The 16,243-nt window shown below is 38.8% G+C and overlaps 1 protein-coding gene across 3 annotated transcripts in view; it reads left to right on the top strand.

Annotated features, from left to right (window-relative positions):
• Positions 1-16,243, top strand: part of LOC108708338 (merlin) — a 56,670-nt gene that overhangs the window by 6,481 nt on the left and 33,946 nt on the right. For all 3 annotated transcript variants that reach the window (XM_018246936.2, XM_041582258.1, XM_018246937.2), the window contains exons 2-5: positions 1,259-1,381; positions 3,496-3,621; positions 7,869-7,991; positions 15,566-15,649. In XM_018246936.2, coding sequence (XP_018102425.1) covers positions 1,292-1,381; positions 3,496-3,621; positions 7,869-7,991; positions 15,566-15,649 — 423 coding nt within the window. In that variant the 5' untranslated portion in view covers positions 1,259-1,291. The remainder of the gene's footprint in view (positions 1-1,258; positions 1,382-3,495; positions 3,622-7,868; positions 7,992-15,565; positions 15,650-16,243) is intronic.

Below are 16,243 nucleotides of genomic sequence, written 5' to 3' on the forward strand. Positions count from 1 at the left end.
ACTTTCCTCCATATACATTTACATGGAAATATTCAGAATACATTTGTACAGGACTGTATTATAACAAACAAAATAAAATCATACCTACGGGCATAACTAAAAGTTGCTGTGAGCCTAAATATATGCATTAATGTACTCTCCTCCATATACATTTACATGGACATATTCAGAATACATTTGTACAGGATACTGTATTATAACAAACAAAATAAAATCATACCTATGCGCTGAGGGAGGCGAACGGTAGCGAATTTGCGCTAGCGTTAATTCGTCAAGCAAAGCACCAAGTTAAAGTACAATGAATGTATATGTAGCAGCAAATACATTACACTACACAAGCCTGGGAAACCTTCATAAAATAAAATAGAGTTGTTATTTTGCCCTAAACATGTGCCCACTGTATATGTTAGGTGCCATATGTTAGGAAATGTAGGTTGAAAGGAGGGTACCCCCAAAAAAATGTACGGTCTTTTTCAGCCTTTCACCCTTAAAAAAGGAAAAGACGCCAGCGTTTTTTGGGAATTAGAAAAAAATCAACTTTTTTTGAAGCAAGCCCTATCTACTCTATTGCACTTCGTCTGGTCTCAGTTGGCGAAGGCAAGTCTGGCGTAAGCGTTAACGTACATGAAAATCCGCAAGTTACATCGTAGTTACGTCCCTTCGCCATAGTGCAACTTCGCCTGGCGTAAGGGTTCTAAGTAGCGCTAAAATAGGTCCACTTCGCTAGCGAATTTACGCCAGCGCCCATTATTAAATCAGGGAAGTAACGAAATGATGTCATGCTGGCGAATTTGCGCCAGCGTTAGTCACTTCGCCCTTTAGTGAATCTGCCCCTATAAGTTAACTCAACCACCCCTTTAAATGTCATAATTTTACATCTCCCTAATAATGAATGAGATTATAAATTTTAATTGTCTGCTAATTTTCTTATTAAGATCCAACTGCTAATATGAAAAATGTAGTCATGAAGGTGGATGTTTCTATTTTTAATAAGCCTTTATCATCACTGATTCATTTAATGGCGTTAACAGATTCATTGAAAGTCGAGGCCTTAGCACTTGCCCATTTGAACAATTTACAGTTATCTTCTTTATTCCTGCTTGGATGCATCTTTTACAAGCATGCAACCCTAGTCTATTGCGTCTTTTCCCCTCATTTTTACTCTTTTCTTCTGCTGTCAATTTGACTGATACAGTACTGATTTTATCTGTCAGCCTCTAAAGATCACCTTTCTTAATTCTTATTTATCTTGTTATAGATTTCATGTTGACGTGAAACCTCTGCATACGTCATGTCCATTAGAAGATTGACTAGAAAACAGCTGAAATTTTTCAGAGTCAAAGTTATGACGTTGGATTCTGAGATAGAATTAAACTGCAAGGTGAGTTTTTTAATATCTTTACTGGGAAAGCAGATAAAAAACAGGCAACAAACAAATCAAGAGCAGAAAATAGCATGTATGGCTAACATTATCTCATGCTGCAAAGCCATAAACTGACCAACACATTAAAGAAATGACTCTTATAAAGTTAAGTCGTGTAAAATAACAGTGTCAAATCTGGCATTCAGAGAGCGCAAAATAAAGTACACACCTTGATAAATTTGCCATTTATTTTACATAGCTTTTTCTAAAATTTTCTGCTGTTGTTTCACACAGTATGATAAACAGGCCCCTGTATGTAATTGGTAGTTGTAGCAGTCGTATGGCTGTTTGATTTAATAAGTTATATATATATGAAAACAATATTTTGGTCCAAGACATTAAATGCATTAAGGTACAGTAATAATTAGTAATCTGTCCTTTCCTATTCAGCAGTGCCTTAACATAATTTAACAGGTGCAGAATACTATATAAGGATATAAATAGAACTATGATTGTCACCTTGAATAATGCACACAAAATCATTTACAATATAACATAAATTATGGTTCAATAAAAGCAGTTATTCACTCTGTACTTTGATCTCAAAAGCTACGATAACCTGTGTCTGTATGGAGAGGTTATGTTTTATTTAAAGCATAAATAAGTCATTCATACACCTGTCTTGAAAATTATGCAGACCATAAAGCTCTAAGGGTTGCAAGTATTCATCCATATTGCTTTATCAGAAAGTACTTTTCTGGTCTGGTTGCAATCTGCACATTGTGTCAGATAAAAAAATCCAGCAAGAGGTGCAGACCACAGCATCAGGAGTCACAGGCCTCTGTTGCAGCTTACATGTTTTGCTTCAGTTCCATAACTTAAGTCTGAATGGCCTACAAGTTAGGGGATCGGTAGGGAATGTTAGGGGGTATGCCTATGTGCCACAAAACTCCCACCCCTCAATACAGTGCTGCCTAAGGCAGGCAGTTCTATATTAATTAGGGCAGACACAGGTCTCTGTGTTACTAAATGGAGAACAAAGAGCTGTGGCAATGCTGCAATAGCATGCATAAATGTACATGCACTTGTGTTGGCTGATGGTGGTGGGGTTGGGAAAAGATGTGCCGGCAGTAGGGGGACAAGGGCCAGGACTAGGGGTAGATGACAAAAGAGGTACTTCACTGTTCACCCTAGGTATGTGCCTCTTCTGTCTACCCCTAGTTCCAGCCCTGGTAGTGCGCAAAGTGCAAAGAATGGGTGCTTTGCCATAATTACCTATTAATTATTAGAGCATCTGAAATTAATCTGGATGTTTAAAGTGTGTCTTTATTAGCTAATCACCAGGCCAAACAAGGGAAAGTTGTGCTCACCACTATTTTTTAAAAACATTAGGCGGGGGTGCAATGAGGCTGTGACCACAAAATACATATAGTCAAATACAAGAGTCCTCTGCACTCAACCTATTATCAATATATTTAAGACAGCGACATTTTGTGCATACTGCTACTAAAAAATGCCTTACCCTTTAAACAAAACAGGGATTGTTTGTCCATATATTGCAATATATTTAAGCTGGCCAACTACGTCAAAGTCATCCCATATCTGGCCAGTCCTATGCTCAATTTTATCTGATTCATTAAGAATTCTATTGCTTCATTATACATTTTACAAAGGGACTAGGTTTTACCTGCAACTTACTTGCTGCTTTCAAAGTAAACCTCCATACTTGGCTGCCCTTTTATTAGACACCAGTGGGATCACCTGACTATAGCTGGGAAGGGTGGGAGCTACAACATGGAGCTGGTCACTGCTCCTGTATAAACTATAACAAACAAAGGAAAGTTGTGCCAAGGAGTCTTGTATTTGACTATATGTATTTTGTGGTCACAGCCTCATTGCACCCCCGCCTAATGTTTTTAGAAATAGTGGTGAGCACAACTTTTCCCTTTGAAATTGTTGCTTATCTTTAGAAAGATTGCGTTGATTTCAGAGCTACATCATGATGATGACACTTTATTTTAATTGGTAGCAAAATAGCTAAGTAAACCTTCTGACAGCCATGGCTTTAAGGGGTTTTTACCATTTTGGACATAATGCATTTTGATTTATGTTATTCTTTCATCTATTTGCAGATGAACTGGAAAGGTTCAGTCCTGTTTGGTTCGGTATGTGAAACTTTGGGGTTAAAGGAATCTTGGTTCTTTGGCCTGCAGTTTACTTCAAATGGGATGGACACTTGGCTGAAGCTGGATAAGAAAGTAAGCAATGCAATGAACAACAATTATATTTTGATGCCTGGCAAAAGATGAATTAATTTCTTTAAACCGTTGAAGATTGTTTTACTTTACTTCCCCTAATAAATGAGTAAAATGCACTAAGTATTCGATTTTACTTACACAAGCCTGCTATTCCAATGACAGGCTGTATGGCCATGTTTGGATCCTTCTTTGCCAGTTACAAAATGCAGGATGAACATGGCCGAGCAGCCGGTTATTTACTTCAAAATCCACTTGTTACATAAGGATTCCACAAGCAAAAAACTGCATGTCCAAGTTCAGGCCCAATATTACAGATGAGGACTACGCTCTGTGTTCCATGGACCTAAGAAGTCAGTGAAGACAATCTGCTCCAAGGTATTGTGGCTAATCTAGGGAGCAGTCAGAATGCTGAGAGGGCTGGTTTTATTGTTGTCTGGAGCCCTTGCAGCAATGCCATTTGCTAAGGATTTGATGCACTGTTTATTCATATAATAATAAATGTCACTTAAAATAGTATGAAGTAAGAGTAAAAAAGTGATTGATTAATGGAATACCTTCATCAGTAGTATTTCTTCTGTTGCACAATGTGCAATATTGTATACAGTTATGTTGTCTTGGTAAAATGGTAATTGTGGAAGCCATTTTGTGATACTCATTTGAGATTTTAGATATAGCAAATGGAGTCCTCAGAAATCAAACTCTGGTGCTGCTGACAAAACACTCAAAAGATCCTTTACATCGAAGATAATTGTAATTGCCATATGGATACCAACACAATGTTGAAGGAGTAATTTTCCCTCAAATTTTCCCATTTGACCACGTTAGAGGCATTTTTGCACAAAGGACAATGCCCCGTCTGCTGTTACTATATGTATCAGAGCCACTGCCTAAAGCTAGATCACCAACCTGTTATCTAAAAGGCTCTTAACACTTACTACAATGCTTTGAGTTGTCTGTGGTTGATTTTGATATAACAGTGAGTCAAAGGCATAGGAAATTGATCTCATGCAAAAAAAAAAAAAAATGAGAGAAGGCAATATAGTCACTGAATTGTATGCAGAGCTGAAGGTGCCTCCTATGTCAACGGAGCATTTTTTTTAAAGAGATTTAGTAGCTATCATTCATTGTCTAGCAAGTAGGTGGTGGCTGTGAATAGTTTAAAAAAAATCATAGCACAGCCCGCAATATTTTGGCAGGCTTCCCAGGTATGGCTCAAAGGCATGGCAGAGATGTCTCTCGGTTTTAGAATTTCTCACACAATAGATTGTTTTATAAAACTGGTGTGTTTATGTATTCATAATCAATATTTTAGCTTGCTATGGAAATATCAGTGGCAACAAAAGTGTAAGGCAGAACAGAGAACACACTTGAAAAAGGATACCGTGGGGTCCAAAAGATGTTGTGAATGATGCAATAATAGGGACATTTTTGCTTTTCACTTTGCCTGTTCTGTACCCTATTGTTTTCATTAGTATTCATAGCAAGGAATTGTAACTCCACCACCAGGGCTGAGGCACAGGTAGCTCTGATTACCTTATGTATTAGATATTTCTTCTATGCATTTCCGAGGTCTCTGATAATTAACATACTTTTATTGTAAATAAAATATAAAAATATTTTTTTTTTTTATGTCTGCAAGGGCAATGAGAAAAGTGCAGTTGTGAGCGCAATCACAATAAATTCCAGCAGTCACTGCAGAAGTGGGAGAGTCACTTGTTGCTATTGTGCTTTGCCTGATGCAATTGCATCAGATTCACCAAAATTAATGCACAGTACAAAAGCATTTTTGAACACAATTGAGCAGAACTCCATCTGCCATAATTTTCATTGTTTTGTGCGTAGGTGATGTCTGCACCCAATTCTTTCGGCTTAAGTGTATCTTTCTATGGAGGTTGCTGTAACTCCAGGGTTCCCCTGTGTCAATAGTCACAGTAGCTCCTGATTTGGAATGGAAGGCTGGAAGGATTGAGTGTGGTGAATTCAACTATTCAGAAATGCAAAGAGCGCATTTTGACGCAAATAAAAGGGGTTTAATTTGCAACTCACTGTGTGGAGAATTGCAGGAATTGTATGAGCCATAGACATACTGTATATGAGCCCTCTGATTTCACTGGTGGTAATCAATCTTCAATAACAACATTAAGAACTACGATAGATAAATCTCTTTAGATTTAACATTTAAGCAATTTGTGTTTGAAAATCATTATCCAATCAATAACTAAAGAAATACAAACACAAAAAATACAAACACAAATCACTATTGTAAGCATGTAACATGCCATATATGAAAAAAAAGATAAGAATATACAAAACAAATATTTTCAACAAACCAGGACATGTTGAAAATAGAATCAAGAACATACACAGCAGGGACAGGGTTATTTTTGTTCTTAACAAAGCAACACAACCGCCTCCACTCTTAGTTGATATAGTTTTTTTCAGTCCAGGGTAGCCACATGCAAATGCCTTATTTCTACAAAATCCTAAAGTTTTCTCCCTGTGGCCTTTAAATCAAGTGTAACTTACCAAATTTTACTGGATGTCAGAAAGTTACAGATAATAAGACAAAGTTAATAAAATTTTAATATTGAGATCCACACATGCTTAGACCTTTAGAGGCCCCATATTTTTAAGGATCCTGCACAGGGGTCTTCCAGGGTTAATAAGAACATAAAAACGTGGGGACAAAAAAAATTCAGAATTTGGGTAACCATCTAGCTACAGTTACAATACCATTTTAATAATCTTTGTATCACCAAGAGAGAGAGAGAGAGAGAGAGAGAGAGAGAGAGAGAGAGAGAGAGAGAGAGAGAGAGAATACCAGGATCGCCACTCACTACTTTAACGACTCTATCAAAAATCAATATTCATGCATCCCGAAAACACTCAAGTATAAACTTTAAAAGTTAAACACTGAATTGTTTAAAGTTTATCAGTACGTGCATACAAGTGCATAAGTATACAATTATATATTGTACTTGTGCTAAGGAAAAGTATTACAAGTATTGGATCTGTTATCCGAAAATCTGTTTTCCAAAAAGCTCCAAATTATGGGATGGCCATCTCCCATAAACTCCATTTTATCCAAATAGTCCAAATTGTTAAAAGTTATTTTCTTTTTCTCTGTAACTTGATCCTAACTACACATAAGATGTAATTAATCCTTACTGGAAGCAAAACCAGCCTGTTGGGTTTCTTTAATGCGTACATTATTTTCTAGTAGATTTAAGGTATGAAGGTCCAAATTATGGAAAGATCCGTTATCTGGAAAACCCCAGGTCCCGCACATTCTGGATAACAGGTCCCATTCCTGTATCTCATGAAAAGTACAGATAAACAAAGTAATGCTTATTGCCCTAAGCTTGGTGTGGGTGAACACATGGAACTTTATTTAGAAGCACTCAGTTTAAAGTTGGTGATAATCTAAGTGCTGTCATCTAAAGCACAAGTGTTTGAAAGAATGGCTGCACCTTACAAATACCAAAATGTCTCCAGTGAAGCACATTAATGCATAAAGGCAATTACAATGTACCAACTTTGTTTACATACCTGTACCAATGGGAACATATTGGGTGTAATTGGGCATAATGGAGAGCTTGGTGGGTCTGACAAAATAATAAATCCCCCTTTCCCACCCCCTTTCAAACCTCCCACATGTCCATTACAATTTACAAATTGTCCATTACAATTACAAATTGTACAAATATGTTTATTTTAATAAACATATATCGTAATATAATATATTTTGTTATAAAATATATTGGGCCAGATATAGTTTGATAAGAAAATGGATTTTCTGGTTCCTTTCATAAAAACAATTAGAAAAAATAAAAGGGGACATTTCAAATTAAATTATGAGTTTTTTTTTACACTGAATTGATTCTAGCCCATTGTTGAAGGCCCTACTAATACTGCGCCTTACAGTTTTAATACAGGTGGGTCAAGCTAACTATGCAGCTGAGCAATAGTATCACATTTTCTGGGAAGGAGTAGCAAAATATTAATTTGCTTTAACTGGGAGTGTGGAGCACAGTCCTCCAGAACTGTGGTTAGAACTGGAACAGCGCAACTGGCTAGTTCTCTGCTGATTGTGCTAGCTGCTATGAAAGTCCCTGCAGGACATTTGCATCTAATACATTGCTCATTGTGCAGCAACATTCAATCTTATGCATACTACGATTGGATATATTGCTAAATTATGATCTTCTATAGAAAACATTTGTAACTTTTGTTACTCTCACTAATAGATATTACAGCAGGATCTACCCAAAGAAGAGCCCACAAAGTTCCGTTTTTTAGCCAAGTTTTACCCTGAAAATGTTGCTGAGGAGCTGGTGCAAGACATCACCCGTCATCTGTTCTTCCTACAGGTAAGACAAGGTGTGATTTGTCTCATCTAAGCTATCTGGAAGGCTTTGACTGTTACAAATTTCCATAAATTGTTGGTCTCTAATCTTCTGAAAAATTAATATTTTTTATCATTATACTGTTCAATGTAACTATGATAAATTTAAAGATCTTCAGGCTTGTAATTATAGAGCAAATGCACATATCACAGCATCCATAACTATTTTCAAAGCAAACATAACTAGGACACACATATGATCTATAATAACTGTTCCCATTTTATGTTTTCAAGTGCCATTGTAACCTTTTTGCTAGCTCCCAGAAAGAGCGTTGATTACACTGGACACTTTACAGTAGGGGCTCTCGCAGTCTCACAATATAACAGAGGAAGTGTCTTACAGCACCAGTGGTTCTTAAAAATAAGGATTTATTTACAGGATCTGGCAAATACAGGTTCCACAGTAAAGGGAATATTAATATCAATATCATAGATACACAGGGCAGATTCACTAAAGGGCGAAGTGGCTGACGATTTGCCAAAAATCCCATCCGCAAGGAACATCGCCAATTCACTAACAGGTGTAGAGAAAAAATTCTCTAGTGATTGAGCCTGTCGCTAGCGTTCATTCACACCCTATCACCAGACAATTTTCGCTCTGGTGAACAGTCATTACTCCGCAAATTCACTAAGATGCGAATTTTACTGAACGTTACCTGTTTCGCCAGAGTTTACTTCGCCACCTCAGACCAGGCGAACTGATAAAAGGAAGCTACATCTTCCTCAATCTTATGTCAGTGACATCATATCCTGTATGCGGGAAAACGCTGGCGACTTTTACTTTTTTAAAGTGGGATTGCCTTCAAAAGTCCAAACTATTAAAGATTTTTCCAGACATTTGAGGGGCATGGCACATTTGTTTTATGGTGGGTTCATGTGTAGGTCAGTAGAGGATCTCTTCTTTCTTTATTATGGTTCCTTGGACATTTGTAATAATAAGTGGCCACTTCACGCATTTGCACCAATATCACTAATAAAGATGTCAAAACGACTTTTATGTATGCGCCCCATTCAAATTTACCTAAGCATAAGAGTATTAAATAAGTTTCGCTAGGCATAAATGAACGCTAGCGAAACTTCGCTATAAAAGTCTCGCACTGCCAGAATTAAGTAACGCTACCGAAAATTCATCATTGTTCGGTTGCTGAGACGCAACTTCGCACTTGTGAATTAGCGTAGTGGTAACAAATTTGCTCCTGCTGAAGTAGTGCGAACTGTAGCGAATCAGTCGCTGGTGAAAATTCGCCCTTTAGTAAATTTGCCCCACAGTATATCAAAGCAACTCCAAGGTGGACTACACACTTGAGCCCCTGCTTGGCAAGATTACATCGAGAATACTAACTTACTCTGTCTGTCTAGAGCAGGGGTACCCAGCCACATTTAAATGTAATAAAAGTTGGAGAGCATCATAATTACCGGTATGCAGAGGGTGTGAAATATGGGATGTAATTGGCAATTGGTAGCCCCTATGTAGACCTGCAGCCTACAGGAGGCTCTGTTTGGCAGTACACGTGGTTTTTATGCAACTTAAGCTAACCTTCAAGTCAGGAATTCAAAAAGAAGCACCTGCTTTGAGGCCATTGGGAGTAACATCCAAGGGGTGACAGTGCTCACAAGCCACTGGTTGGGGATCACTGTGCTGTAGGATCTACCCCTCCTCAATCTAATCCTCATTTATGGGATCCCTCTCCTGGTCTTCCGCTGATGGCTTCTCTACCTCTGGAGCTTTCCCTACTCTAGGCTCTGGATACACATCAACCTTCCTTTTTAGAGGATCCAAAAGAAAATTCATAAACAGGAATTAAACATAGGGATGGAAAACAAACGAATTGCCTGCATTAAAAAACCCTGCAATGTACATTTGTCATTGAGACAAAATGTTTATAGCTGTAGCACCCACACATGGTAAATACATTTACAGTTTAGAAACCCCCTTGTGAATAGCCATTGAATAAGTGGAAACCTGGCAGCTTATCTACACAACTGCATAAATCTTTCATTAGCAGCTGCTTCAGAGTGGCCATAACGATTCGGAGTAAATAATGAGAAATTGTAGGGAAAAAATCTTCAGTGGTTTATGGTAATTGTATGCTTTGTACAAATATCGTCTCTGTGCCTGATTGATAAAGGACCACAGACTACTTGCTGATTTTGTCAAGTAAGCAAATATAGTTAGCCTGGTATGATGCTATTAGTGATGTCCTAGGCCAGGGGTAGGCAACCCGTGGCTCCGGAGCCTCATGCGGCTCTTCATCCTGCTTGCTGCGGCTCGGTCTTGCTGCTTTGCCTGACACGTTTTGCCTGTCACGTTCTTGAGTGTGCGACCGCGGTAAGCTAATGGTTAACCACCAGCAGGTGCTGTATAGACATCCCAGGAGTGACAGGCAAGACTGAGCCGCTGCAATATGATTCACCATGGTCCTTACCGCGATCACACACTCAAGACAAGAGAAATAAGATCAGCATGGACTTTCAGAAACAGAAGTCACATTAAACAGATGAGAACACTAGCATTTAATAGGGCTATTTAGTGTTTAATTTATTTCAAAGTAGGCCTACACATACACACTGCACTTCTGTTTGTATTGTGTTATGTGTGTTATGTTTTGCGGCTCCAGACTATTTTTCTTTAGTGAAAGAGGGGGAAAAATGGCTCTTTTGATAATAAAGGTTGCTGATCCCTGTACTAGTCCCTAGGGGCATCTTTGTCTAACTAGCTTCATGCCTGCTTGAAACCAGACCTCACCCTATAGAGTGAATAAATCAGCACTAAGAAGCCATGATGTGCTGTACAATAACACAGAGTGATTAAGTTCCATTTTGTGACTGTATGGTTAGATATTAAGCTTGCATTTAAAAAGACAATACCACCATGGCAGTTATTGTTATATCTCTTTTGCCTTTGTGCAATGCACAAGAACTTATTCTCATTCCAGTGAAAACTAACAAACAGTTTAAGACTTGTTGTGAGTTGAAACATGTCATATAACTGCTGCAAGAGGAAAACATGTTCAGACAAAGATGAACAGGAAGAGAAAAAGCTATAGCCTTACTAGACAATACACGTTTTTAACCTTCAGTTAGGTAATCTGTGAAGGTTCCAAGCATTTCTACCAGAAATGTCTACATATGTGTGGCTTTTATGCACTCTATTGAAAACACTGATGTTTTTACCATTTTTTTGTAAAATAATTTTCCAGTTGATAACCACCCTTTGTAAGGATACAGTGATGTGTCCTTCCTGCTTGCAAGTAGTCTGTTTAACCCTTACCACTTGTTTGAAATGTATTTTTCCAAAGCAGTACATATTGATCAGGAGACAGGGTGAAGCCATATCTTCAATATACTGCTTACACCAGGCATGTTCAAAGTCAAATTTACACTGGCCGGCAGCCTCAGTCATAAAATATTTCCGTAATATTTGGACACATTAGTTAAATGGTCTATACTGCTGCCTGTGTACTGAAGGTGTTAGCAATCGACACATTAACTAATGTTAATAGTTCAAAGAATGTCAGACTGAATGGTTGGCCCCCACACATTTTCACCTCACCAAATCTGACCCTCATTGTAAAAAGTTTGGACACCCCTGGCTTACACATAGTAGGATAAAAAATAAATAAATCCTATCTGTGCTCTCAGCTGCACATCATGGCTTAAAGGAGTTCCTGTGTATAACACCATATTTTGGATAAAGAGGAGGAACCACTGGTGGTACTACGGTGGCTGAAAGCACCGCTGGTGAAAGTGCAGTGGATGAAAGGAGGGCATCACTGGTGGAATTGAGATACCCCATACTTACTGCTGTTTCCTGAGGATGTGGTGCCTAGACTGAGGTACATCGGTATTTGGTACAGAGGAAACTGCTGGTGGTGGTAGTATCATGTGCCGTTTGTGAGTTGTTCCAAGGACCATCTGTAAAACCAAACAAGATAACTCAGACTATGTATTTTTTTTACCTTCGCAAGTGATATCCCTGTAAAATCCTTATTCGGGTATCCAGAATGCTTGGGACCTGGGGTTTTCTGCAATTTGGATCTTCATACCTCATGTAAACATTAAATAAACCCAATAGGACGGTTTTGATTCCATAACTACCGTATATCTTAGGTTGAATCAAGTATATGAAACTGTTTTATTATTACAGAGAAAAAGGAAATCATTTTAAAAAAAATAGATTAGTTGAATAAAATGAAGTCTATGGGAGATGGACTTTCCGTAATTCGAACTTCTTGGATAATGGGTTTCCGGATAACGGATCCCACCCCTGTAATATTTAGGAGCACATTAAGCACAATCCAGGTGATTAAGCAAAATTAAATGATTGACCAAGTGTGGGAAAGAAAAGTATGGATCATATACTGCACCTGAAATATTCTTAATCAGTATGGCCATGTTGATCTTCTCTAGGTCTTTGTAGAGGTGTTTCAGGTGGGCCTTGATGTATCTGTAGTCCTGCCAGAACTCGTTCTTAAGGTGTAATTTCAACCATTTTGTAATCTTCACACAGTCCTTGGCCATCCACAGATCGTAGAGTGCAAACCCGATATCATTGGTGATCTTGTCCCTGATGCACTCGAGATAAGGGCCCGGGAGTGGATCCTCAAAATCCCTGATCTCAAAGATGTCCAGATCAGGCGAGATCCACCTTGAGTGCTAGAAAAATGTAAGAAGCAAGAAAATATTGAGGTCAGGGCACACACTATGCTAAACCCTGTCAAATTTCTGTTTCATTGTATTTATACAGAAGATATGTCAAGTTTAGCATTGGGTTAGCCCATCCTTTAACCCCTTGAATACCTTTCTCAGCAGTCAGACAATAAAATTAGGAAATTAGCTGTGAGCACCTTTACCTTTTCATAGCGCCACTGGTAGTAAAGCCTGCTACTTGCACTCATGCCCATCTTTGATGTTCCTGTAATATAAAATAGATATTTGGGAAGGTTAGAGTTAAGGTAAAGATGTAAGATCCCCAAATAAACACAATAAAGAGCAGAGGTAAAAACAGCAGCATATTTACACCTTATTTAATAAGAGCCCTTTTCAGTCAGAAACTATGGTTTTAATATGGTTCCAATTAGAAACAAATGCTTACTTATATGTATAGAATGCCCCTCCCCACCTGCTCCCCATGTCCCCATTTTAAGACAATCCCATTTTATTTGGTCCACAAATCAGCCCATTATTTCTGGATCAGCAGTTATACAAAAAGCTAGACCTTGATGGACGTGTGTCTTTTTTCAGCCTCATCTACTGTGTAATACATATTACAGATGGGAACACGCCACCATTAGAAATCACGGGGCCCCATACAACAAGATTGCCCACACTTGCGCCCGAGCCCCACCCCAGATCCCACCCACTCAACATCACAGTTAAAAGACCACACAGACATCAGCGTTAAAAAAGTACCCCCCCCACACACAAGTTATAAAAAGCTATTGATGGTCAGGGCCCCCTTATAAGTTAAAAAAAAAAACATTGGTGCCGGGGCCCCCATAAAAGTTTTTTTTTAAAAAAAACATTGGTGGCAGGGGCCCCATTACAAGTAAAAAATTGGGGCCCCAAAGAATATTTTTTAAAAAAACATTGGTGGCAGGGGCCTATAGAATATTAAAATAATACATTGGTGGGCAGGGGATTAGAAAAACAAAACACAAATTGGTGTTCAGTAGAATTGAACTCATGGCTTCAGGACTTCAACTTTGCCTCCTTTTGTGACTTTGGGTCTTTTCGCCGCTTCAGGACTTCGATTTCGGCTGTTCAAGGGGGCCCGGCTCTTTCAAAAGTGCAGCACTGCTGGGCCCCCCTTCATGCCCGGCCATGGACACTTGTCCCCCCCTGTCCCCCCCTGATGGTGTCCCTGGATGGGAAGATGCAGGACCCTTACCTTCCTCCAAATAACCCACAATGGGTTGGGCAAGTTGTTCTTCTGCTCCTGATGAAAGTTGATAGTCTTTAAAAAGACTTTTGTGTTTCTTCTTTATCTTCTTCTGCTCCTGGGAATCACTGAGAATCTCTAGGAATTGCTGAGAATCACTAGGAATCGCTCGTATTTCACTTTATTGGGAGAGAAAGAGAGAGAAGAGATTGTGAACTGAACCCTCTCTGGCATATATATCTGTTTATACTGGATTTCCCTAAATAGCTCAATACTGCACTACTGAATATGGTTGTGCCTATAAATAACCAGTAACACCAATCAGCAGCAACTTTAATAGAATGAAGGAGCTGAATTTATTGGTGCTAACCAAGGTTGGGTCCTGGTGACACAATGCATAAACTAATAGTTAAATGAACACTTGTAATCACCCACAGTCATTTCTTTGCCAATTGCGTTCACCAGGGCTCAATTAAATTGAATTTAGAAATGAACGGGAGTGATCATTTGGGAGTGAGCATTTGGTTGGCCATACACTGAACTGGAAATCACATGGGAAAAGAACATCCCAAATCCCCCCCTGTGCCATAACTGTAAAGCTGTATGTTACTGGCAGGGTGTTATAGGGGCAGGAGACACTGGTTCCCATTAGAGGCCCAGGTGAGTAATGGGCCCACTGGGGCTTTTCATAACCAGTCAAGCTCTGATAAGTGCCCCTGCACCCATAACACAAGGCACCTAATTCTAGGCATGTAACTATTGTTCTGGTTTGTGCTACTTGTCTTTCTTCTCAGTTCCTCCCTTACCCATCATCTACTCTAATGCTGAGGCCACTAGGATGAGTGATGAGTGGGACAGTTGGCCAATTGCAGTTGGAAAATGGCAGTTGACATTAACAGCTAAAGAGCAGCAGAGTAAATGGCCTAACACTTCAAAAGCTGTAACAAGTAAACAAGAAATACCAAATACACTATATTCTACTCGACTCATTCGAGAGATTATGGTTTTTCCTGTGGAAAATTTGATCAATTCGAGCTTTCTGGTTGTTCAACTCGAATTCACTGATTTAAGTGTTTTCCATTCCAGTTTTTTCTTAAATCAGAATAAAATCGAGTTCATTCGATATAAAAAAAACCTCACAAAGCTCTAAAATTTGGCCTTTGATAAATAACCCCCTTAATAACAGCACATATAAAAAGGGTGCACTGATACCGGCACACCCAATGCTTTACATTGTCTTAAAATTGTCTTTACAATTCAAAATGGACAAACAATTGCAGCTACATCTCAGTAATTGGATAGGAATTGTGTTACCAGCACATTTCACACAGGGAATTTCTTTATTTTCCAATTCTACTATTACCTGCCAACATTCCAGTTTAGGATGTTTTAGGGTGTGTGCTAAATCTGTCAGACCACCCCCTATTCTGCCCAGATGTAAAGCTTAAAAGCATATAATTCTTGAATGTGCCATTTGTATATGGTTGCCAGGTTGGAAATTGATCAAACAAAATAGACAACTAGGACATATGGATTCTCAGAAAACCACAGGCAGTAAAAACGTATCTTTCATAGCTGTTTCATATACTCTTGTCATGGCCCTAAAAAGGTATGCCAAACTGAAAATCTCAATCTGTTTTTTCATCCTGTGACATTAGGTAAAGAAACAGATTTTGGATGAAGAGATCCATTGTTCACCTGAAGCATCTGTTTTATTGGCTTTATATGCCCTCCAAGCAAAGGTAACAATACAAAAAATGGGAGGGTTCTGGTTAACAATTAATAAACTAGAGAGTTCTCAAATCTATGGTTTAAAAATTGTTATGTGCAGATTGAACTAACCCACCAGCTCCCAAGACAATCCAGTGAGCAGCCAGCATATATCTGCTCCTGACCCACTTAGCACGATGTCATTGAAGGAGACAGGGCAAAGCAGTTGTCAGTACATAAATACTGATTACCGGAGGTGGAACTGGGGCATAATAACGTTGTAGGTAGGGTGGACAGAATTCATCCCACACCCACCTGTGACACAAATGTGTTTGCTGGTCAAAAACCTGTACAACCTGTGTTTTTTTTTTCTCACATCACTGTTCCAAAAGTTAGAAGTACTTGAGGTGTTTGTAGGTGAACTCTCTTTCCTTCAGTTGAAACAATACTGAATATTTCTACCCAGTGGCATAACTAGTCCCAAGAGCCCAGTTTCTAGTACAATTGTAGATCCTGTATCCTCGATATTGCCTCCAATATCCAAAATATGCCCAAAAGGTGGATCGGGATCTACCAGTAGACCTTTAGCTGGTGATCAGTAGATCTCAAGACACTGTCAACAAACA

This window comes from Xenopus laevis, chromosome 2L (genome assembly GCF_017654675.1).
Source record: "Xenopus laevis strain J_2021 chromosome 2L, Xenopus_laevis_v10.1, whole genome shotgun sequence".
Classification (NCBI taxonomy): domain Eukaryota; kingdom Metazoa; phylum Chordata; class Amphibia; order Anura; family Pipidae; genus Xenopus; species Xenopus laevis.